Raw genomic sequence first — 24,032 nt, 5'->3', positions numbered from 1 at the left:
TTTAATGATTTTTTTCAAAGCTTTGTTTAAGAGAAATATGCACCATGAAAGCAAGGCATTGCTTGGATTTGCATTTCAGAGTCTGGGAAGACCCTTCTTTACTCTTATGTTTTTATTTTTATTTTCTTCCAAGTCTTATGATTACAAAGAATTTACCTTTAGGATGATGGTGGGCCTTAGTGTGGGTCTTCGGCATTTATTTTCACTCTGCTTCAGTGAATTTTTTTTTTTAAAAGATTTTATTTATTTATTTGACACAGAGAGAGGTCACAAGTAGGCAGAGAGGCAGGCAGAGAGAGAGGAGGAAGCAGGCTCCCCGCAGAGCAGAGAGCCCGATGCGGGGCTCGATCCCAGGACCCTGAGATCATGACCCGAGCCGAAGGCAGTGGCTTAATCCACTGCTTCAGTGAATTTTTACTATAAATACTCCTGTACTTCAATCCTCGGGAGTTTTTCTTTTATTATTTCTTTAATAGTTTACTTGTTTCCATTTTCTCTATTCTGGTTTTTTAAAATCTTATATTTTTAGCATATTAACCCTCCTGAACGAATCATGTATATAATTTCTCTCCTATTATGTATCTTTGTCTTTTCTACTTTTGTCAGATTTATCTTTCAACTTTGTAAGAGTTTTATTTCAATACTACTATTATATTTAAAATTTTTATTCATTAACTTTTAACAACTGAGATTTATTAAAAATATCAGAAGAAAAGATTTCAAATACACAGTTGCCAGCAGAACCAGGCAGCTCAGTAGTCTAATAAAAGGTGGCTTATCAGGCAGTCTGTTGAATGGAATATGCGGCTAGGGAAGCTGAAACATAACCAGGACACACGGATCAATTTTTTTTCTTTTCTTTTCCTTAATAAGAACTAACACCACCACATTTTTTAATTTCCAAGAACTCTTTTGCGGCACCTGAATATTTTTTCTCTGTAGCATCGTTCTTTTATTTCACAGATACATTATCTTGTTTACTCTAAGGCTATTGATAAGATCACTTTGAAATTTCCCTCTTTTCATTTCCTCCAAGTTCCTATTTTCCACATCACATTGTCACAATTTTAAATCTACTGGAAGAGTCTTTAACAATGTAAGCAGAATTCCCAGGGTTTGATTTCATGGCCTCTGATGGGCTCCACTTGGGTTATTTGCTCATTTTGGGAGCAGGTACTGTGTAGGAAGATGCAGATTTCACAGTTGGCTGGGGGTGGATCAGCGTTCTTCCTCTAGTGCCAGACAGAGAGCTCTATCAGGACGGAAAGTGAGAGAAGAGCCGGTCTTCAAAGAAGCCAAAGAGGCTGTTACTAGGAAAAGAGCCAAGGGATATTAGATGGCCAAAAAATAGTAAATATGTGCCCTGAAGCGCCTGGCACTGGGGTTTCCTCTGCAACACGCTGGCCCAGAGCTCAAAAAGCGGTCTTGGAATTCCGGCAGTGACCACTTACTCTCAATTTCAAGGTACCCAGCTAATATCCAGACATCACTACTTTTTCACAAATCTTACCTTACGCCGAAGTCTAGCTTCCTTCAGCTTCTTCTGTGATCTCTGTCCTTGGGCAGACCTTTGAGTTAAGTGAAGGCAGCACTCATGCTCCCAGGTCTGTCTTTTCAGACTCAGCATCTCCTGTTGCAATTAGCTATTCCTCACTTGACAGCCTTTTGAATCCTTTCTCTATCTTAGATCTCTCTTTTTCCCTCCGGGTTTGTGTATTCTGGTGGAGCACGAACAGCCTAGATCCTAGAGTACCACATGGAGCACAGTTGATTCAAACTGGTTTCTGAGTGTAACCTAGGAGTATGTAAATAACTCACTTATTTACTCACTAATTGACAACTTATTCATTTATGCACTCACTATTGAGCTACTACAGGATAATAATAATAATAATTCTTAAACATAGAACACGAGTCCACCAGAACCACTAATGAAACCCACAGATCCTTCTTTTGTTTGGCGGCCCCAAGCAGAGGAGCTCACTGGCCCTTGCCTGCCCTCGCTGTTGTCCCCAGCCAGGGCCCTCACTGTCGCGGTCATTTATTGGTGGCACCTGAGGCTACAAGGGTTGGTAACTTCAAGAAGAAGTTAGAGGATGAGTTCCCCAGATGCCTGGACATCTGCAGCAAGGGGGCTCCCCAGGCCACCGACTATGTTGACATGGAAAGCTAGTTTCTGAGGCTGGTGGTCGCCATCAAGGCCACCTTGGCTCTTGGCTAATATGCCCTGAAGGCCAAATCCAGCGACCTTGGCCCAGCCCCTGTGGCAGATGCTTCAGGACAGGAAGGACTAAAATGTCTTGTGGATGCCTGGGCTTTCCCTGACGTCCTTGCAGCCGCCTTGTGGGAGCAGAGATTCATGCCTCTGGTCCCTGCCCTCATGAGTGTGTGTGTGTGTGTGTGTGTGTGTGTGTGTGTGTGTGTGTGTGCATGCGCGCATGCGTGCGGGAGTTTAGCTCTGCACCCTGCCTGCCTTGCTCCTTCCTCTCCCCACATTTCCCCATATCCCCGTATCCCCCAGCCCTGTGATTACTCTCCTGCATTTGGGGCGATCAGGTTTGGGGGTTCCTTCTTAGGGAGTGGCCAAGAGAGGCATCTGGGTGAGTGAGCTGCAGATTTCAGTAGTGCTGGCAACGGTTCACTATTCAGTAAACATTGCATGAGTTTAACAAGGAAGGAAGGAAGTGAAGAATCCTGATAGCCAGGCCACACACTAGACCAAAACTGGGCTCTCTGGGATGAGGAGGATGAGAACTCAGGCATTTTTTAAGCTCCCCAGGTGATCCTAGTGTGCAGCTGGAGTGATCCCCACTGTTCTGCTATGTAACAGACCTCCGTAAAAATATAATCTCAGTGCTAACAGGTTTTTTTAATGTATGTTTTTTAGAAAATAAATTTGAAGCCTATTTGGATCATTTGCCTCTGTGTAAAGACTATTCTTCAAGTCACGTCAGGGAAACCTAAGGCAAAGTAGCCAGTTGGCCACGTGTATTTATTGAAGTTTCTGAAAAAAGTGATTATATCAATACTAGTTAAGGCCTTCCTTTTATGTAATTTTTTCAGTTTGGTTGATAACTCCTAGAGGATAGTGCCTGAGTTTATTAATGGACCTCATAGCATCAAGAGTAACGTTATGTTTCGGCTTTTGAAATCACTTTGAAGAGCTTTTAAAATCATTTTCAACCAAAAATGTAGTCTTTTAGGACTATAAATTAGAAGCCATCTGTGAAGCTGCTGAGTTTTATAGAAAAGCCTTCATTTAGATTGACATTTATCTTGTAATGTGGCAGTAGAAAAAATTCTGAAACATTTGCAGAACAAAGGTTAAGGCCAGACTTATTCAGTGTGATGTTTATAAAGCATAAATCTGCACAGAAAGGGGGTAGATTTATTATTTATGTTTCACTACAGTGTCCATTGTGCATTGCAAAATCTCATATTAAACAAAGTAGATTCACTGAGGAAAAAGGGAAAGGAGGGAGGTTGAGAATAAGGGAGGGAGGAAGTTTAGTGAATCTTTATGGCAGCCTTCTTTAAACTGTCTCCTGACATTTCTTGACTTTAGAACGTTTTTGCCAATTTTTATTTTGAATATTTTCAAACATGGAGAAAAGTTGAAAATTATCTTGCAGTGACATCTGTATATCCTTACATATCTCTAATGCCTAAAAACCAGGAGAGCTGATGGTGTAGCCTTTATTCAAAGGACAGCACACTTGAGATCCAGGAAGAACCAGTATTTCAGTTCAAGTATGAAAGCAGCAACAAAAAGTGATATTCCACTTCAAAGGCAGTCAGACAAGAAGAATTTTCCTTTAACTTGGGGCAAGGTCAACCTTTCATCCTATCAGGTCTTCAATTGATTGGATGAGGCCCACTCACTTGAGGAAGGTAAACTGCCTATCTGTTTAAACGCTAATCTCATCCAAAAACACCCTCACAAAAACATCCAGACTAATATTTGAACAAATATACCTGGAAATCTTGGGGCTCAGTTGACACATAAAATTATTAATTGGATTAGTTATCTATTGCTGCATGAAAGTATTATTATGTACTTTGCAGCCTAAAGCAACACATATTTGTTATCTCATGATTTCTGACCCTGAGTTAGGATCCTGGGCATGACTTCGTTGGGTCCTGTTCTTAGTGTCTCACAAGGCTACACAGGGTGTCCACCATATCTGTGGTCTCATCTGAGACTTGACTGGGAAGGGAGCTCTTTCTAAGTTCACTCAGGCTGTTGGCAGACTTCAGTTCTTTGAGGGCTTATCTTTCTTTTTTTTCTTTTTTCTTTTTTAAGATTCTATTTACTGGGGCACCTGGGTGGCTCAGTGGATTAACCCACTGCCTTCGGCTCAGGTCATGATCTCAGGGTCCTGGGATCGAGCCCCGCATCGGGCTCTCTGCTCCGCAGGGACCCTGCTTCCTCCTCTCTCTCTGCCTGCCTCTCTGCCTACTTGTGATCTTTCTCTCTGTCAAATAAATAAATAAAATCTTAAAAAAAAAAAAAAAAAAGAGAGAGAAGTAGACTTTCTGTTGATCATGACCTGAGCCAAAGGGAGACACTTAACCGACTGAGCCACCCAGGCACCCAGAGGGCTCTGATTTCTTGCTGGCTGTCATCTGGAAGCCATCCTCAGCTCCCAGAGGCCACTACTGTTCCTTGCCATTGGGATTCCCTGACATGGCCAATTACTTCCTCAAAGGTAACAAGGACAGAAGCCACCATCTTATGTAATTTAATTACATAATCATGTGCATAAACATTCATATCCTGTCACCTTCACCATATTTTATTGTCTAGAAGCAAGTCACAGGTCCTGCTCACACTCAAGGAGAAGTCACATAAGAGCATGAACACCATGAGATGATGGGACCTACTTTAAGCCTGTGCACCACAATTCTTTATTTAGATTTAAGAATTGTTCACATTTTGCCATATTTGCCTTCTCTCTGTCTACACACACACACACACACACACACACACACATTTTTGCTGAACTTTTTTTTTTAAAGAGTTTATTTTTTTAAAGAGTTTATTTATTTATTTGATGGACAGAGATCTCAAGTTGGGGGAGGTAGGCAGAGAGAGAGGGGGAAGCAGGCTCCCCGCTGAGCAGGGAGCCTGATGTGGGGCTTGATCCCAGGACCCTGGGATCATGACCTGAGCTGAAGGCAGAAGCTTTAACCCACTGAGCCACCCAAGTGACCCTTCTGCTGAACTTTAAAAAAATACTTGTCATGATTAATATTACCCTCTAAATACTCATTAGTCTCCTAATAATAGTGCATTTCTATATAACTATGATACTATTTTCAAGAAAATTAACAATTCCTTTCAAGAAAATTAATAGTAATTCCATTCAATCATTTAATATTCAGATCAGGTTCAGATATCCCCCAAAACATCTTTTGTAAATTTTTTTATTAATTATTTTTATTAACATATAATGTATTATTTGCCCCAGGGGTACAGATCTGTGAATCATCAGGCTTACACACTTCATAGCACTCACCCTTTCACATACCCTCCCCAATGTTCATAACCCAACCACTCTCTCCATACCCCCATCTCCCCCCAGCAACCCTCAGTTTGTTTTTTGAGATTAAGAGTCTCTTATGGTTTGTCTCCCCCCTGGTCCCATCTTGTTTCATTTTTTCCTTCCCTACCCGCAACCCCCCGACTCTGCCTCTCGAAGTCCTCATATCGGGGAGATCATATGATAATTGTCTTTCTCTGATTGACTTATTTCGCTCAGCATAATACCAACTAGTTCCATCCACATCATTGCAAAAGGCAAGATTTCATTTCTTTTGATGGCTGCATAGTATTCCACTGTATGTATATACCACATCTTCTTTATCTATTCATCTGTTGATGGACATCTAGGTTTTTTCCATAGTTTGGGTATTGTGGACATTGCTGCCATAAACATTGGGGTGCATGTGCCCCTTTGGATCACTACATTTGTGTCTTTAGGGTAAATACTCAGTAGTGCAATTGTCGGGTCATAGGGTAGCTCTATTCTCAACTTTTTGAGGAACCTCCATGCTGTTTTCCAGAGGGGCTGCAACTTTTGTAAATTTTTGAAAACCAAGATTCAGTCATATTTCATTCATTACATTTGATCATGTCATTTTAGTTTTTTAGTCTACCTTAGTTATGCCACCAAATTTAAAAAAAAAAAAGCTTGGATTCTATTATACATACCGAAAAGTACAAAAATCATGGGAAATGGTAGCCAGCATTATAAGAAAGAAAAAGAAAAAATGGGTCTAAAATTGTAAAAGAAGAAAGAAAACTGTCTTTGCAGATGACATGATTGTGTATCTACAAAGACAACCCCAAAGAATGTGTAAGCCATTACCATAAAAAATTCAGCAAGAACTTTTGATATAAGGTCATTGTACAGAAATCATTTCTACATATTAGAAACAAAAAATGAAAATGAAATGTAAAAAATATCAATTATAATACCAGGACAAAGCTGCAAGTTCCTAGAAACAAACCCAACAGAACATGTGTAAGACCTCTCCTGTACACTAAAAACTATAAAATGTTGATGAGAGAAAATAGAGATGACCTAAATAAATGGAAAGATGTTAATTTTTCAAAAATTGATCTTTTGATTCATAATAATGCCAATCAAAGTTCCAGCAGGTATTTTTGTGGAAATTGGCAAGTTGATTCTAAAATTCATGTGGAACTGCAAACCATCAGGTGAGGCAATGTTGAATAAGAACAAATTTGGAGGATTTATACTGTAAAATTTCAAGACTGACAATAAAGCTAGAATAATCAAGATGCTTTGGTATTAGCTTAAGGAAAGACAAATAGTTCAATGGAGTAAAACAGAGTCTAGAAATACATGCAAGCATATATCGTCACTTGATATATGACAAAAGCACCACTGCAATCCAGTGGAGGGAAATATAACCATTTATATTGATATTGATATTGGTAGATCTCGGTCTATCAAATAAATAAACAAAATCTTTTAAAAAAAGAAAGAAATGACTCTCTCTGGGTCTTTTTCTACTGAAAAGCTGGAATACATGAGATGTCCACTTTTATCCCCAAATATTTCATCCCCAAATATAACCCTGACAGATACTGTACACACTTCACTGTGAATATGGTAAATATGGTTGGGTTTTTCTTCATGTTTCTGTGGTCCCTGGCCTGCTCCATGCCACACTGCTGCCTGTTCTGGAACCCAGGTTGAGTAAACATGGGTTCCCTGTCCTTAGAAGGCCTTGCTCTTTCTCTCCATATTCACAGAGATTTACTTCAGCTGTGAACATCTTTGCTTCCGCCTGTGACTTTCTATCCCTTCACCTCCTCTGTGAGGTGGGCCACCCTCCTGATTCCTCCCCTCTTGCACCTCCTCACTAAGACCCACGCCTTCCTCTCTGCTGTGGAGCCCTCAGGGCATTCTCCATCTCCATCACTTACCTTTCTCATGTCTGTCTTCAGTCTCTGCTTCACTGACGTCTTTCAACTAGCCTGTAAGTATGTATTTTCCTCCCTCTTAATCCCTCACCAGAACAAATGTTTCCCAGTGCAGTTTCTTGTGTCCACAATGAGGATAGCCAAGTATTTTACTAGGCAGAGCAGTAGGAGTTGGGGATCGGGCCAGAGCCTCATGGAGCCCGTTACTGAGCCTTTCAGAGAACACCCACCCCTAGTGTGCCTTCCCCTGTGCCACAGACTTTGAAACTACAACTTATCCTTACCCTGGGCCAGATCAGATTCTTAGTTAAGGGAAGCTACCACTAAACCTTGTCAGGGAATAATGATTTATTCTGTCCTTGCCTTTATATTCCTAAGTGGCAAGACAGGAGTGAGCAGATTCTCTTAGGGAGGGTGGAGTTTCTTTGGATTACAATGAGTTTTCCTTTACTGGCCTCACTCTGCACACAAGTGTCTGCCCATGGTCCCCATATGGGTCCTTTCACTCTCACACTGCAGTTTCTCTGGACCCATCATCTCAGAGGCTTCCCACATTTTGATGTGTCCATGTCTAGACCTCCATCGGCTTCCAGTGTTGAGCAACAGGCCTGCAAACCCAGCTGCAGGGCCACTATCCTTCACAGTCCAGAGGCACTTCAAACTCCACATGTCCAAATTAATATCTCCCTGTGGCTTTCTTTCTGAAGCCCCTCTCTCTGGCGTTCGGCACCCCTCCCTCTAGTGTCTCAGGCTTGAAACGTGGGAATGATCTTCTCATCCTTTCTCTTCCAACTTCCAAGATTATTGCTTAATCGCTTGACAAAACAATCACCAACTTCTGCCAGTTCTACCTTTTAAAATTCTCTGGAGATGCTTACCTGCTATCCTACCCACTATTGCCTCTTAAGTTCAGGTCCTTGTCCTCCCTCCTTGAGACCATCGTATCTGTGTCTACTGCCTCGCTGCCTCTGGTCACCCCTTTCTAGTCCAGACTTCTCTGTCCTCTATCATGCTCATTATAAAAAAAGTAAATCTGAGCTGATTCAGATTAATTACTGAAATTAATCCATTACTCTAAATTCTTTCATGACGCCCCATGGGGCATGAGGCAAAATTAAACTACGTAGCAAGGCATCCAAGATTCTATGTGATAATCTGACCTCTTGCCATACTTCTTAAAGTTCTAGCAATTCTAGAGTGTTCCTACTTTTTGGAACTCTCCATAATCTTTACAACTCCTTTGCTTTGCATGTTATTTTCTTTGTTTGGAATATCCATAGTCCTTCCTCACCCTATACCCTCTCCAATGGTTGAACACCTGAAAAACTCCTTTCCATCTCACCTCAGCTATCACTTCCTCTGAGAAGTCTCCTCAGCCAAGCTGAGGTTTCCTTTCCGACTTGTCCTGCTCTACCTGCTAATTAGTGCTTTTGCACCATCACCGTTTACTTGCACGTTTGTTTCTCAGATGAACCATGAGCTCCTTGAGATCAGAAACCGTCTCTTATCTTTGGATTGCAAGTGCTGGTGTGACTTATGGAGGTGCTCAAGAACTTTTTGATGAATGAAAGAATGAAGGAAGGAATCTTAAAACTAGGTCTGCAGTGGAATTTCAGGGGGGAGGGTAGGGGCTGTGTTTTCATAGATAGGATCTTGCTTGATCCTGGACTGTAAACTCTATATGGGCTGATGCAACAGTTTTCCTCACGCCTGTATCCCCATTGCTGAGCACAGTACCTGGAAAGTATAGGTAGCTCAATAAATAATATTGGATGCATGAATGGTAACTCTGTGGGCTGGCACGGGTACTACTATCATAATGTAGTGAAAGAACCAGCGTCTTGGGGAGGTTAAGTAACTTGCGCAAGTGTTGGACAAAGCAAGTCTCAGAGTGCCTGACCTGCCATCCCTTTCAGAGAGGAAGAGAAGTAGGCTGTTCAATGCACTTGGTTGACCCGGGGAGGGCCTTTGTTCCACAAGGGGCCGGTCCCTATTGGGCTATTTTAAGGCCTGACTTTAAAAGACGAGGTGGGACCATCATATTACCGGTTGAGAATTTGAATTAAGAAACAGAGAAGAGGGGCACCTGGGTGGCTCAGTGGGTTAAGCCTCTGCCTTCGGCTCAGGTCATGATCTCAGGGTCCTGGGATAGAGCCCCGCATCGGGCTCTCTGCTCGGCAGCGAGCCTGCTTCCCCCTCTTTCTGCCTGCCTTTCTGCCTACTTGTGGTCTTTCTCTCTGTCACATAAATAAATAAAAATCTTTAAAAAAAAACAACAAAAAGAAAAAGAAAGAAACAGAGAAGAGGGGCGCCCAGCTGCCTCAGTTGGAGGAGCATGCAACTCTTGATCTCGGGGTTGTGAGTTTGAGCCCCACGTTAGGTATAGAGATTACTTAAAAAGAAAATATTTTTTAAAAATGAGAAAAGAAACTGAAGATGAGTGAGTAGTGGGATCCCCACCAGAAGCCTTTAGAGATGGCGGGCTGGAGTTCCAAGGTGTACACTGCAAATCAGACACAGCAGGAAAGAAACCACAACTGACAGCCAGCGGAGCCCCCCTGTTCCCAATGGCCTTCACATTCCCGTTTCAGTGTGTGTCTTTACAGTCACCACTTGGTCCCACCCAATCACCCAGGGTAATTCCAGTGAGGGTTTGTTTCTTGCACCTAAGGTTTTTTTTTTTTTTTTTCAAAGATTTTATTTATTTATTTGACACAGAGAGATCACAAGTAGGCAGAGAGGCAGGCAGAGAGAGAGGGGGAAGCAGGCTCCCCGCGGAGCAGAGAGCCCGATGTGGGGCTCGATCCCAGGACCCTGAGATCATGACCTGAGCCGAAGGCAGCGGCTTAACCCACTGAGCCACCCAGGCGCCCTGCACCTAAGGTTTTTAATGAATGTTCCTAGGTGGACCCTGGATTGAAACCCAGGCCTTCTCTCTGAGCTCAGTGCTCTTTCCTACTATTCCAGGGCTTAGGGACATTGTCTTTGTACATATTTTAGCAGAGGGCCACACAAAATGGTACATATTAAATGTATTTTAATGACAATGAGAAAAGCTGTAATTGTGAATACGAGTGGGAGGAAACAGCCAGTGAGGCAAACCAAATCCCTTCTCAATTTAAGCTAGACCAGTACGAGAGTCCCAACAAACTGAAAATAGGCCTTTAACAGCTTTTCAAGTGCTCAATGGGCAGGTTCATGGCGCCGGGCAAAGAAAACGATGGGCCCAGAGGGGCTTGCTCATGCCTTCGTTTCTCTGCAGAGACGCCTCTCCTTGACTATTTGTACTTATTTGTACAAGGCATCTGCCTTATTGGCTCTCTTTTCTAACACAAATCCCCAGGAGTTCAGGTGGTCCCCTCCCACAACCTCCACCTGCCACCAGGTTTGCTGGGGAGGTGGGGCCCTGAGAGGACAGGCGGCCACTTGAGCACGTGGGCTCCTGCCCTTCAAGTCTCAAGGCTGTGTGCAAAGAATGCCAAGACCTTGGTTTCTATCCATGTGTGGCCTTTTGACACACAAGCTAATGAATGTATTCCAGGTGCAAATCGTTCTTTCCCACGAGCTGTTTTGCAGGTCTCCAGTGAGACAATTACACAGTACCACTTAGCAGAATGACTCAAGGACAGATCTGAGGGCTGACTGGTGATGAAGCCTGGATGTTTTCCTGCCCTCTTCCCCAGCTTTAGAAATTGTATTGAAAAGGTAACATACAAAATGTCGAGGCTAACCCTGTCGCACCCCACGCACCTGCTTGTGGGGGCAGCAGGCTCTCCAATTTTCTGGCAAGCACTGCTTTTCAAGTGCTCAATGGGCAGGTTCATGGCGCCGGGCAAAGAAAACGATGGGCCCAGAGGGGCTTGCTCACGCCTTCGTTTCTCTGCAGAGACGCCTCTCCTTGACTATTACCTAAGCAGGGGTTACCTTTTGAAACCGACTGAAAAGAGTTTATCTTATAAGCAACATTTCCCAGAAATCACTCACAAGCCTCGGGCTATGAAAAGAAATAGATTTTGACAAATCTCATTTAATGTACATTATGGTCAAAAGTTTGCAGAGCTGAAGGCCAGCACTTTGAAGACTTTCAGATTAGATTTGCCAAAGAAATGCTTTTTGAGACTGCAGATATCTGGAGGCACTGACAGAAAACAAGAGTGAGATGTCCTGTTCGAGCTGGATTTTCAGGAGCATAGGGGAGACGATCTTAAAAGTTAGACTTCAACTTTCATTTTTAATCTAAGCTTGAAAAATCACTGAACTATGGAGAAGGAGACAATTAAGATCCAATTATAAATAAAGAACTTCTACTGGGGTTGACATTCGGCTCAGACTGAACTACATACTCTTTAAGAAAAAGCATTCTCGGGAGGAGTCAAGAAGGCGGAGCAGTAGCAGGCTGAGACTACATCAGGTAGCAGGAGATCAGCTCGATAGCTTATCTAAACATTGCAAACACCTACAAATCCAACGGGAGAGCGAAGAGAAGAAGAACAGCAACTCTAGAAACAGAAAATCAACCACTTTCTGAAAGGTAGGACTGGCGGAGAAGTGAATCCAAAGCGACGGGAAGATAGACTGTGAGGGAGGGGCCGGCTCCCGGCAAGCGGCAGAGCAACGGAGCACAAAATCAGGACTTTTAAAAGTCTGTTCCACTGAGGGACATTGCTCCAGAGGCTAAACCGTGGTGAAGCCCACGTGGGGTCAGCGTGGCCCCAGGTCCCGCAGGGTCACAGATGGATTGGGGGTGTCGGAGTGTCGCAGAGCTCGCAGGTATTAGAACGGGGAAGCTGGCTACAGAGACAGAGCCAAGGAATGAGCTCTCAGCGCGGGTTTACCTTGAACCCGTCACAGGCTGGGCAAGCTCGGAGCGCGGCCGAAGGCCGGGGATACGGGAGTGATTGGGCGCTGCTCTCTGGGGTTGCACTGAGGAGTGGGGCCCCAGGCTCTCGGCTCCTCGGGGCCGGAGACTGGGAGATCGCCATTTTCATTCCCGTCCTCCGGAACTCTACGGAAAGTGTTCAGGGAACAAAAGCTCCTGAAAGCGAACCCCAGTGGATTACTTAGCCGGCACCTAGTAAGGGCAGTACAATTCTGTCCCAGGCAAAGACACTTGAGAATCACTACAACAGGCCCCTCCCCCAGAAGATCAACAAGAAATCCAGCCCGGACCAAGTTCACCTACCAAGGAAAGCATGATCAATACCAAGGACAGCAGCGGAATTCCAGAGGAGGAGAAAGCAAAGCATGAAACTCATGACTTTCTCCCCATGATTCTTTAGTCTTGCGGGTAATTTAATTTTTTTTTCAAATTTTTTTTTCTTTTTTCTTCTTCTGCCAAATTTTTTAAACTTTTACCCTTTTCTTTTTTAACGTTTTTTTAACTAGTTTATCTAATACATATATTTTTTCTTATTTTTTAATATTTTTTCTTTATTTGTTTTCCTTTTTTTAATTTTTCTTTTTTTTCTGAACCTCTTTTTATCCCCTTTCTCCCACCCCCATGATTTGGGGTCTCTTCTGATTTGGTTAAAGTGCATTTTCCTGGGGTCTTTGCCACAGTTTTAGTATTTTACTTGCTCCTTCATATACTCTTTTTTTTTTAAAAAGATATTTTATTATTTATTTATTTGACAGACAGAGATCACAAGTAGGCAGAGAGGCAGGCAGAGAGAGAGAGGAGGAAGGAGGCTCCCCGCTTGAGCAGAGAGCCCGATACTGGGCTCGATCCCAAGACCCTGAGACCATGACCTGAGCCGAAGGCAGAGGCTTTAACCCATTGAGCCACCCAGGCGCCCCTACTTGCTCTTTCATAAACTCTTATCTGGAAAAGGTGGAAAAATTCACCACAAAAAAAAAGAACAAGAGGCAGTACCAAAGGCTAGGGACCTAATCAATACAGACATTGGTAATCAATACAGACATTGGTAATACAGACATATTACCAATGTCAGATTACCAATCTGACAATTGTCAGATTGTCATTCTGACAATCGTTCAGAATGATGATTGTCAAGGTTCTAGTTGGGCTCGAAAAAGGCAGGAAGATATTAGAGAAACCCTCTCTGGAGATATAAAAGCCCTTTCTGAAAAAATAAAAGAAGTAAAATCTAATCAAGTTGAAATCAAAAAAGCTATTAATGAGGTGCAATCAAAAATGGAGGCTCTCACTGCTAGGATAAATGAGGCAGAAGAAAGAATTAGTGATATAGAAGATCAAATGACAGAGAATAAAGAAGCTGAGCAAAAGAGGGGCAAACAGCTACTGGACCACGAGGGGAGAATTTGAGAAATAAGTGACACCATAAGACGAAACAACATTAGAATAATTGGAATTCCAGAAGAAGAAAAAAGAGAGAGGGGAGCAGAAGGTCTATTGGAGAGAATTATTGGAGAGAATTCCCCTAATATGGCAAAGGGAACAAGTATCAAAACCCAGGAGATGGAGAGAACCCCCCTCAAAATCAACAAGAATAGGTCCACACCCTGTCACCTAATAGTAAAATTTACAAGTCTTAGTGACAAAGAGAAAATCCTGAAAGCAGCCCGGGAAAAGAAGTCTGTAACATACAATGGTAAAAATATTAGATTGGCAGCAGACTTATCCACAGAGACCTGGCAGGCCAGAAAGAGTTGGCATGATAGATTCAGAGCACTAAATGAGAAAAACATGCGGCCAAGAATACTATATCCAGCTAGGCTATCATTGAAAATAGAAGGAGAGATAAAAAGCTTTCAGGGCAAACAAAAACTGAAAGAATTTGCAAACACCAAACCAGCTCTACAGGAAATATTGAAAGGGGTCCTCTAAGCAAAGAGAGAGCCTAAAAGTAGTAGATCAGAAAGGAACAGAAACAATATACAGTAACAGTCACCTTACAGGCAATACAATGGCACTAAATTCATATCTCTCAATAGTTACCCTGAATATTAATGGGCTAAATGCCCCAATCAAAAGACACAGAGTATCAGAATGGATAAAAAAAACAAAAGCCATCTATATGTTGCCTACAAGAAACTCATTTCAGACCCGAAGACACCTCCAGTTTTAAAGTGAGGGGGTGGGAAACAATTTACCACGCTAATGGACATCAGAAGAAAGCTGGGGTGGCAATCCTTATATCAGATCAATTAGATTTTAAGCCAAAGATTATAATAAGAGATGAGGAAGGACACTATATCATACTCAAAGGGTCTGTCCAACAAGAAGATCTAACAATTTTAAATATCTATGACCCTAACATGTGAGCAGCCAACTATATAAACCAATTAATAACAAAAATTAAACACATCAATAATAATACAATAATAGTAGGGGACTTTAACACTCCCCCTCACTGAAATGGACAGATCATCCAAGCAAAAGATCAACAAGGAAATAAAGGCCTTAAATGACACACTGGACCAGATGGACATCACAGATGTCAGAACATTTCATCCCAAAGCAACAGAATACACATTCTTCTCTAGTGCACATGGAACGTTCTCCAGAATAGATCACATCCTGGGTCCTAAATCAGGTCTCAACTGGTATCAAATGATTGGGATAATTCCCTGCATATTTTCAGACCACAATACTCTGAAGCTAGAACTCAATCACAAGAGGAAATTTGGAAAGAACCCAAATACATGGAGACTAAAGAGCATCCTTCTAAAGAATGAATGGGTCAACCAGGAAATTAAAGAAGAATTGAGAAAATTCATGGAAACAAATGATAATGAAAACACAACCGTTCAAAATCTGTGGGACACAGCAGAGGCAGTCCTGAGAGGAAAATATATAGCGGTACAAGCCTTTCTCAAGGAACAAGAAAGGTCTCAAGTACACAACCCAAACCTACACCTAAAGGAGCTGGAGAAACAACACGAAAGAAACCCTAAACCCAGCTGGAGAAGAGAAATCATAAAGATCAGAGCAGAAATCAATGAAATAGAAACAAACAAACAAAAATAATAATAATAATTAAATCAACGAACCTAGGAGCAGAGATCACAACTAACACCAAAGAAATACAGACAATTATAAGAACATACTATGAGCAAATCTATGCCAACAAATTTGACAATCTGGAAGAAATGGATGCATTGCTAGAGACATATAAACTACCACAACTGAACCAGGAAGAAATAGAAAACCTGAACAGGCCCATAACCAGTAAGGAGATTGAAACAGTCATCAAAAATCTCCAAACAAACAAAATCCCAGGGCCAGATGGCTTCCCAGGGGAATTCTACCAAACATTTAAAGAAGAACTAATTCCTATTCTCCTGAAACTGTTCCAAAAAATAGAAATGGAAGGAAAACTTCCAAACTCAGTTTATGAGGCAAGCATCACCTTGACCCTCAAACCAGACAAGGATCCCATCAAAAAAGAGAACTACAGACCAATATCCTTGATGAACACAGATGCAAAAATTCTCACCAAAATACTAGCCAATAGGATTCAACAGTACATTAAAAGGATTATTCACCACGACCAAGTGGGATTTATTCCAGGACTGCAAGTTTGGTTCAACAGCTGCAAATCAATCAATGTGATACAACACATTAATAAAAGAAAGAATAAGAACCATATGATACTCTCAATAGATGCTGAAAAGGCATTTGACAAAGTGCAGCATCCCTTCCTGATCAAAACCCTTCAAATGTAGGGATAGAGGGCACATACCTCAATATTATCAAAGCCATCTATGAAAAACCCAAGGGAAAAAATGAACTATTGGGATTTCATCAAGATCAAAAGCTTTTGGACAGTAAACAGTTAACAAAACCAAAAGACAACTGACAGAATGGGAGAAGATATTTGCAAAGGACATATCAGATAAAGGGCTAATGTCCAAAATCTATAAGGAACTTAGCAAACTCAACACCCAAAGAACAAATAATCCAATCAAGAAATGGGCAGAAGAAATGAACAGACATTTCTGCAAAGAAGACATCCAGATGGCCAACAGACACATGAAAAAGTGCTCCACATCACTCGGCATCAGGGAAATACAAATCAAAAGCACAATGAGATATCACCTCACACCAGTCAGAATGGCTAAAATTAACAAGTCAGGAAATGAGAGATGATGGCGAGGATGCGGAGAAAGGGAACCCTCCTACACTGTTGGTGGGAATGCAAGCTAGTGCAATCACTCTGGAAAACAGCATGGAGGTTCCTCAAAATGGTGAAAATAGAACTACCCTATGGCCCAGCAATTGCACTACTGTGTATTTACCCTAAGGATACAAACGTAGTAATCCAGAGGGGCACGTGCACCCGAATGTTTATAGCGGCAATGTCTACAGTAGCCAAATTATGGAAAGAACCTAGATGTCCATCAACAGATGACTGGATAAAGAAGATGTGGTATATATACACAATGGAATACTATGCAGCCATCAAAAGAAATGAAATCTTGCCATTTGCGACGATGTGGATGGAACTAGAGGGTATCATGCTTAGTGAAATAAGTCAATCAGAGAAAGACAACTATCATATGATCTCCCTGATATGAGGACGTGGAGATGCAACATGGGGGATTAGGGGGGTAGGAGAAGAATAAATGAAACAAGATGGGATTGGGAGGGAGACAAACCATAAGTGACTCTTAATCTCACAAAAGAAACTGAGGGTTGCTGGGGGGAGGGGGGGTTGGGAGAGGGGGAGTGGGGTTATGGACATTGGGGAAGGTATGTGCTATGGTGAGTGCTGTGAAGTGTGTACACCTGGCGATTCACAGACCTGTACCCCTGGGGATAAAAATACATTATATGTTTATAAAAAATACAAAATGTAAAAAAAAAAGAAAGAAAGAAAAAGAAAAAGCATTCTCTGGGCTGCCTGAGTGGCTCACTGGGTTGGGCCTCTGCCTTTGGCTCAGGTCAGTCTCAGGGTCCTGGGATCGAGCCCCACGTGGGGCTCTCTGCTCAGCTGGGAACCTGCTTCCACCTCTCTCTGCCTGCCTCTCTCCCTACTTGTGATCTCTCTCTCTCTTTAAATAAATAAAATCTTAAAAAAAAAAGGAAAAGCATTCTGATAGATCCACAAATGTGATATTTAGTGCGTAAGAGACTGTTGCCTTTTTTCAAAAAATGTTCTGATGCAAAAAGGAAGTAACTCCAAGGAGGTATATAGCCAGTTATTTTTTTGATTAGTTTCATGACTGTGATCGTTCCTTTTCTGGGTTTACTTAGTTACGCTGTACTACTATACTACTTGGTGAGTTAATCACAAGATATTGGTATTTTGTATATCCAGCTAACACCTCCAGTCAGTTGACCTTAAGTAAAGGCTATTATCCTCGACAACTGGCCCAATCTAAACCAGAGCAAGAATAGTTTTCCAGAAAGGAAATTGTCTCAAGTTTCCAACATTAGCTCCTGGCTGAATTTCCAACCTGCTGGTCTGCCCTACGGATTTCAGACTTGCCAGCCCGCACAACTGCATGAGTCGATTCCTTAAACTTAATCTCTTAATATGTATTTCTTATTGTTTTTCTTTCTATGGAAAATCCTGACCAAAACAATGACACATATGCACTCGAGTAATAGCTAAAAGTTTTTGAGCTGGAAATTCAGAACCGTTCAATCTGGATGAGCCAGATCCAGGCTCTTCTCACCTTGGGGCTTCTGTCTTCAACTAGGGGTTTTCAAGGTTGTTGTCCAAAAGGAAAGAACATGGAGGATCACAAGTGGGAAGGTCTGGAAGTGAGGGCAAGCTGGGAAGGGCACACACCACTTTTTACCACATTTCATGGACCCAAACTTTTCACATAACTACACACTGATGCTAGGAGCCTGGGAACTGTGGTCTAGTTTGTGGATCATCAAGGAAGAGGAAACAGTCTTGGTGAACAGCTAGCTAGGCTCTGCCACATCCAAAAGGCAGTAGAGACAGATAACAGACTCAAACTTGACTTCCACTTCCTCCAATTTTTTTTTTTTTTCTGCTTCTTTTTTTTTTCTTTGTGAAAGATCTAGTCTTGAAGCAGAGTTGCACCCAATGTTACATTAGTATATTTTATATGCTATAAAAATATATTTAACAATATTTGTATATATTTAATAAAATTTAAAAATGTATTAAAACATAGAATATATAAAATATATATATCATCAAACATATATATTTTTTGAAGTATGCTTTACACACAATGTGTGTACACGATGTGTACAACATAGTGATTCAAGTCTGTACATTATGCTGTGCTCTCAAGTGTAGCTACCTTCTGTCACCATACCAACCTATTACAACCTATTACAATGTCAGTGGCTGTGTTGCTACGCTGTATCTTTTTTTTTTTAAGATTTTATTTATTCATTTGACAGACAGAGATCACAAGTAGGCAGAGAAGCAGGCAGAGAGAGAGGAAGGGAAGCAGGCTCCCTGCTGAGCAGAGAGCTCGATCCCAGGACCCTGGGACCATGACCTGGGCTGAAGGCAGAGGCTTTAACCCACTGAGCCACCCAGGCGCCCCTACGCTGTATCTTTTATTCCCATGGCTTGTGTATGACATGTAGGGAGTAGAAATTTTAGATAACAAGTCTGAAAAGGTGGATCAATGCCATCTATAGAGGCTCCTAAAGGCCAAGGTGGAGGTTGGTCTTAGCTGGGTCAGCATGAGGAGGAGGGAATGGCATAGTCAGAGGCGTAGTTCAGAGAGATTGTCTTGGTGGCCCTGTTTATGATAGTTTATTTGGGAGGGAGGTCAGAGATGAAAAACCACCAATTTATGGTACCCCAGCAGTCCAAGTGTGAGAAAATAAAGACCTAAACTGGATGTGGTTATGAGAGGGAGAGAACAGGGGCGCCTGGGTGGCTCAGGCGGTTAAGTGTCTGGTTTTGGTTTCAGCTCAGGTCGTGATCTGAGGGTGGTGAGATAGAGCCTCCAGTCTGGCTCCACGTTCAGCTCAGAGTCTGCTGGGGATTCTCTCCTCTCCCTCTGCCGCTCCTGCTGGTGCTCTCTCTCTCTCAAATAAACCACTCTTTAAATACACACACACACACACACACACACACACACACACACACACGGAAGAAAAGAGAAGACAAAGAACAGATTGAGAAGCTACTCAAACGAGAAGCAGGTGTTTAGCACTTGATGGACTAAATGGGTGCTTAATGTATATTTCTCTCAACTTCTCTGTGTGCTTGAAAGAGTTCATCATAAAATGCTACGGGGAAACTTCTGAGTTTAAGATTTGATAATTCACCTATCAAAGAGGACTGGCAATCAAAACCACCCTGCAGGCAGAATGTTGGCCATTTGTAGGGGGCTATGACCAGGGGCTGGAAAAAGGTGCAGTCTCATGCAGGATGCCTTCCCAAATGATTTTGCTATTTAGGTGCCGTAGAAATCTTCTTTGCACTTTTTCCTGAGTTTCAGCATCACTAAATCTTCTCCTTCTTGCAGACTAACCCTCTATTCCCTCACAGTTTGTGTGTCCTATTGCCCTGGGGACAAAGAAGTACAGACCACCTAAAATTTGTTATCCAATAGTAAATTTCACATCTAGTTTGATTACTGACTGCAAAGTTATTTAAAATACCACACAAACTGATTTGTTCTCTTTTTTATTCCAAGAATAAAGAGATTTAACAGAAATGTCAGTGTATGGACAGAAAAACCTCCTGGTCCATCTGAGGTCTCCCAGGGAACAGAAATATCAGGAGCAAATAATTAGAAATGGTCACCAGTACAATCTCACTTTGCCACAGAAATAGCACAATCTCACACAGACTGTAGGTCTTTTCCCGTCTGTGTTTAGCCAGAGGCTCTATCCCTTTTGTGAGCAACACCTTTTCATTAGAATCTCTAATTCCATCCTCATACTCATTTAATTATGTATTTCTTTTTTGTCCCAAATGGAAAATCCTTGATCACAAGTTTCAATATTTCAGAAATCATTATTTTTCTGAACCTTTTCAGCAGCTGGCTGGCCAACTTTTCCCTCACAAAGTCATGGTGCCTAATTAGGTCATTTCCTGTACAGTGTTATTTTACTACCTATAAAAAAAGCATCTTGTTAAAGGACATCTGTTCTCGCATTTGTTTACTATGCACCTTTTTGAGTCACTGACATTACTTTCATATGTATTTTTATTACATATTTAATTAAGTGAAAATCTTTACTTCTTAAAATAGATCAGCAACACACAGGTCTAATCTTTACAATTTTACTTTCTCCAGTCCCATATGTGTTGACTTACAATTCACTCATTTTTCTATTTTGCTTTACTTAGATGCCCTAGTACAGGAAATAACGGTTCAGGTTTTTTCTTCCTCAGAAGGCAGAAGCACTCTATAACCCGGTGATTTACATCGTTGGGTAGGTTTCAGAATCATATGGGGTGCTGGTTTGCACTGCAGATTCTTCTTCTTCTTCTTCTTTTTTTTTTTTTAGTGGAGTGAGAGGGGCAGAAGGAGAGGGAAAGAGAGAATTTTAAGCAGGCTCCACATTGAGTGGAGCCAGACCTGGGGCTTAATCTCAGGATCCTAAGATCATGACCTGTGCAGAAATCAGGAGTCAGATGCTCAACTGACTGAGCCACCCAGGTGCCCCTGTACTGCAGATTCTGGGACCCATTCCTCATACAGGTATAATGGGGATGACATTTTGAGAAACACTGTCTGTTAGGACGTGGGTTATGTTACATAATTTCAACCTCACAGAAAAAAAATGGGCTAACCTAAATATTTAAAACACATGTGCATGTTATGCCATTTACATTTTGGTCTCAAATTATCATCACTTTACAGTGCTGTTTCATAAATCAACCTGGAAAAAGTAAGACTTGATTTTTTGTCTTGAAAGATGAACAAACCAGGGACCATGAGAGACAGCCTGGTGGTTCCCTAGCAATCAGTCTTTGGAATGTTGTGTGACCCTTGAAAATAAATGGCTCAATTATTATCTTAAGTGACTGTGCATGAAAACCAACACATAGTGCTTAAAAAAAAAATCTAATCACAATAGGCAGACCTAATGTGTAAAATAACACACCCAACTCTGATACTCTCGACAGTTTACAGCACACATTTTCCAACACATACTACATACACTTATTAAAAATTTTAGGTACTATACAAAATGTGCTTCCTTTATTTAGTAGTCTTTGCATTTTCCTGTCAGCACCTCATTGTTTTTAACTGCTACAGACAATGTTAAATTTTGTAGCCATACTGGTTAGTTACTTCTTTATTGTCATTTGGGCTATTTCCAAGTTTTAAAAAAGTGGTAATTTTTTAAATTAATTTACAAGGCATAAAATGCTATTTCTTTGGATACTTAACAATCCACATTTTTGCTAACATGACAGGTAAAATGTGTTTTAATTTTCATTTTTTAATTCAGTGAAGTTTAATTTAGTTTACATCCTTGTAATTTTGGTTTCTAGCTTTATCCATTTTCAATTCATTACCTTTTAAATTTCTAGTTCTAGCCATACACTTGTTACTAAATCTTTTTATATAGGACAGCTTCTTCTTCTTCTATCATTGTAACATCCCATGGAATCTCACTGAAGACTGCAGAGTTTTTAGAGGTCTCAGACCTTCTCTTTTAACCTTTAGAAAGGTAGTATCCTACCTGCCTCTTTACTATGCCTATGGAATATACTAGAGTTCTCAACTTACAGATTCTCTGTCTGAATGAACAGAACTTTTTTCAGAAGTGTGATATGCATAGAGAACTCAAAGTTCCAATTTTGATCTAATTTTCTTTTAATATCTGAGTTCTAGCTCTTCTATTTATAATCCATTTCTGACCTTTGGACAATCTGTCTAGTCCTATATTTCTAAGTTCTGGTTTCAACTTATGCTATCAGGGGATTATCTCACTTAGGCTCTTGGTAGATATGCTACCCTAGGAAGGTGCTGGTCCTTGATGGGCAACATACAGTTATAGCCAGAAATGTTTCACAAATGGTATCTGATATGGTCTAGTTAAGATTAGTCTTAACTATAGCCTAATTAAGATTAATAAAATTTCATTGCTTAGAGGTAATTATCCATTGACCTAAAGTCAACAAGTCTTTTTTTCTAATATTAAAATCTATAATTGTTTGGAGGGGAGGGGGAACGACTAACTTGAAATAAATCAGAAAAAATCTTCACATTAATCGTTCTTCTCATATACTTCAAATTTGTACTTAATGCCTTTTTCCTCCTGGACATCAGAAAGAACACCTGGGTATCTGTAAAAGAAAAACATGCATAACAATGTGTCAATTAAAAAGCTTCCTTGAGGGGCGCCTGGGTGGCTCAGTGGGTTAAGCCTCTACCTTCAGCTCAGGTCATGATCTCAGGGTCCTGGGATCAAGTCCCGCATCGGGCTCCCTGCTTGGCAGGAAGCCTGCTTCCCCCTCTCTCTCCACCTGTCTCTCTGCCTACTTGTGATCTCTCTCTCTCTGTCAAATAAATAAACTCTTTAAAAATAAAAATAAAAAGCTTCTTTGATTCTCGGCCAAGAGGCATCAATAGTGCATAAGGTAAATAAAAGTTTTCCTTTCCTTTTTTTCTTCACAATGGTAAGTGTTGGGTCAGTGGCTCCGGGAATGCAGGAGGAACAATAGAAATGACCCCCGGGGCCACCATCTTCCAGCCCCCTCCGCCACTTCCTCAACCCTTGACTCTTCTGCCAAAAGGAGTTATGCCCAGGTCATGTCTCCATAGGTAACCTGATACCATGCAGGAAACAGAAGTATCAGGACCCCCCACCCCATACCCTCTGATCACCAAATACCCGACCATATATGGATGTGAGCCCATGCCCTGCCTTGGCCTGATAAAAGACCCCCACCGACTCCCTCCCAATGCGACTTCCCCCGACTCTGCTTTCCAGAGTCCTGGAACCTCGCCTGAGGGTGCCCACCTCCTCCTGGCGCGACTTTTCCTGGCTCCCCTTCTCCTGAGCCCTGAAACTTTTGCGGGAGAGTGCCTTTAATAAATCTTGCCTTGTGCCTACCTCGCCTGGTGTTGTGTTTATCTCGCCTATAAAACCTTACAGTAAGCCACTGTGAAACTGGGTATTATGCAAGTACACTACATATGGGAACGGAAAGAAAAACTTTCAAACTATATAGAAAGTTAGAAAACGAAAAGGGCAATTTCTCCTTTCCTTCTGACCCCTAATTCTTTTGTCCAAAAACTAACCACAGTCAGCAGTTTCTCGTTTCTTTCCACTACCAATCAGCTAGTCTGAAATTGCTTAATAACATTTTGCAAATCTTCCACCTGGTATCAAATCTCTCGTCTGAGCAAAGGAAAAACAAAATACAACCTTTAGCCGCTTAGAGCAGAACTGAAGTTCTGTGTCCTTCCTACTGCTCAATGCTCAGTTTCCCAGTGTGTGGCTTACTGCAATTCTTTCCCTGGCATCACTGTTTATGTGGTATTTTCTAACTCTCAGTAAGCTCTGTGTTCCCTCCACTTTCCAATTCAAAACCCAGGCCCTCCTTTGGGTGTACACCAAGAAGTGGAACTGCTGGATCTTGGGTACTTCTCTTTTTTAATTTTTGAGGAACTTCTGTTCTGTTTTCCACAGTGGCTCCACCATTTTACATTCCCATCAACATGTATAACCGAGTTT

The 24,032-nt window shown here is 41.6% G+C and overlaps 1 protein-coding gene across 3 annotated transcripts in view; it reads right to left on the bottom strand.

The window, feature by feature from the left end:
* Positions 1–441: 441 nt before the first annotated feature.
* Positions 442–24,032, bottom strand: part of DHFR (dihydrofolate reductase) — a 44,590-nt gene continuing 20,999 nt past the window's right edge. For 2 of the 3 annotated variants that reach the window (XM_045999685.1, XM_045999687.1), the window contains one exon: positions 20,004–22,638. In XM_045999685.1, the coding sequence (XP_045855641.1) occupies positions 22,560–22,638 (79 nt within the window). In that variant the 3' untranslated portion in view covers positions 20,004–22,559. Of the gene's footprint in view, positions 1,311–20,003; positions 22,639–24,032 lie in introns of those variants that run through there. The other variant, XM_045999686.1, reaches the window with a different exon arrangement.

Source organism: Meles meles, chromosome 3, assembly GCF_922984935.1.
Source record: "Meles meles chromosome 3, mMelMel3.1 paternal haplotype, whole genome shotgun sequence".
Classification (NCBI taxonomy): domain Eukaryota; kingdom Metazoa; phylum Chordata; class Mammalia; order Carnivora; family Mustelidae; genus Meles; species Meles meles.
The sequence above is the reverse complement of the archived record's forward strand: the minus strand, read 5'-3'. Positions and strand labels throughout refer to the sequence as shown.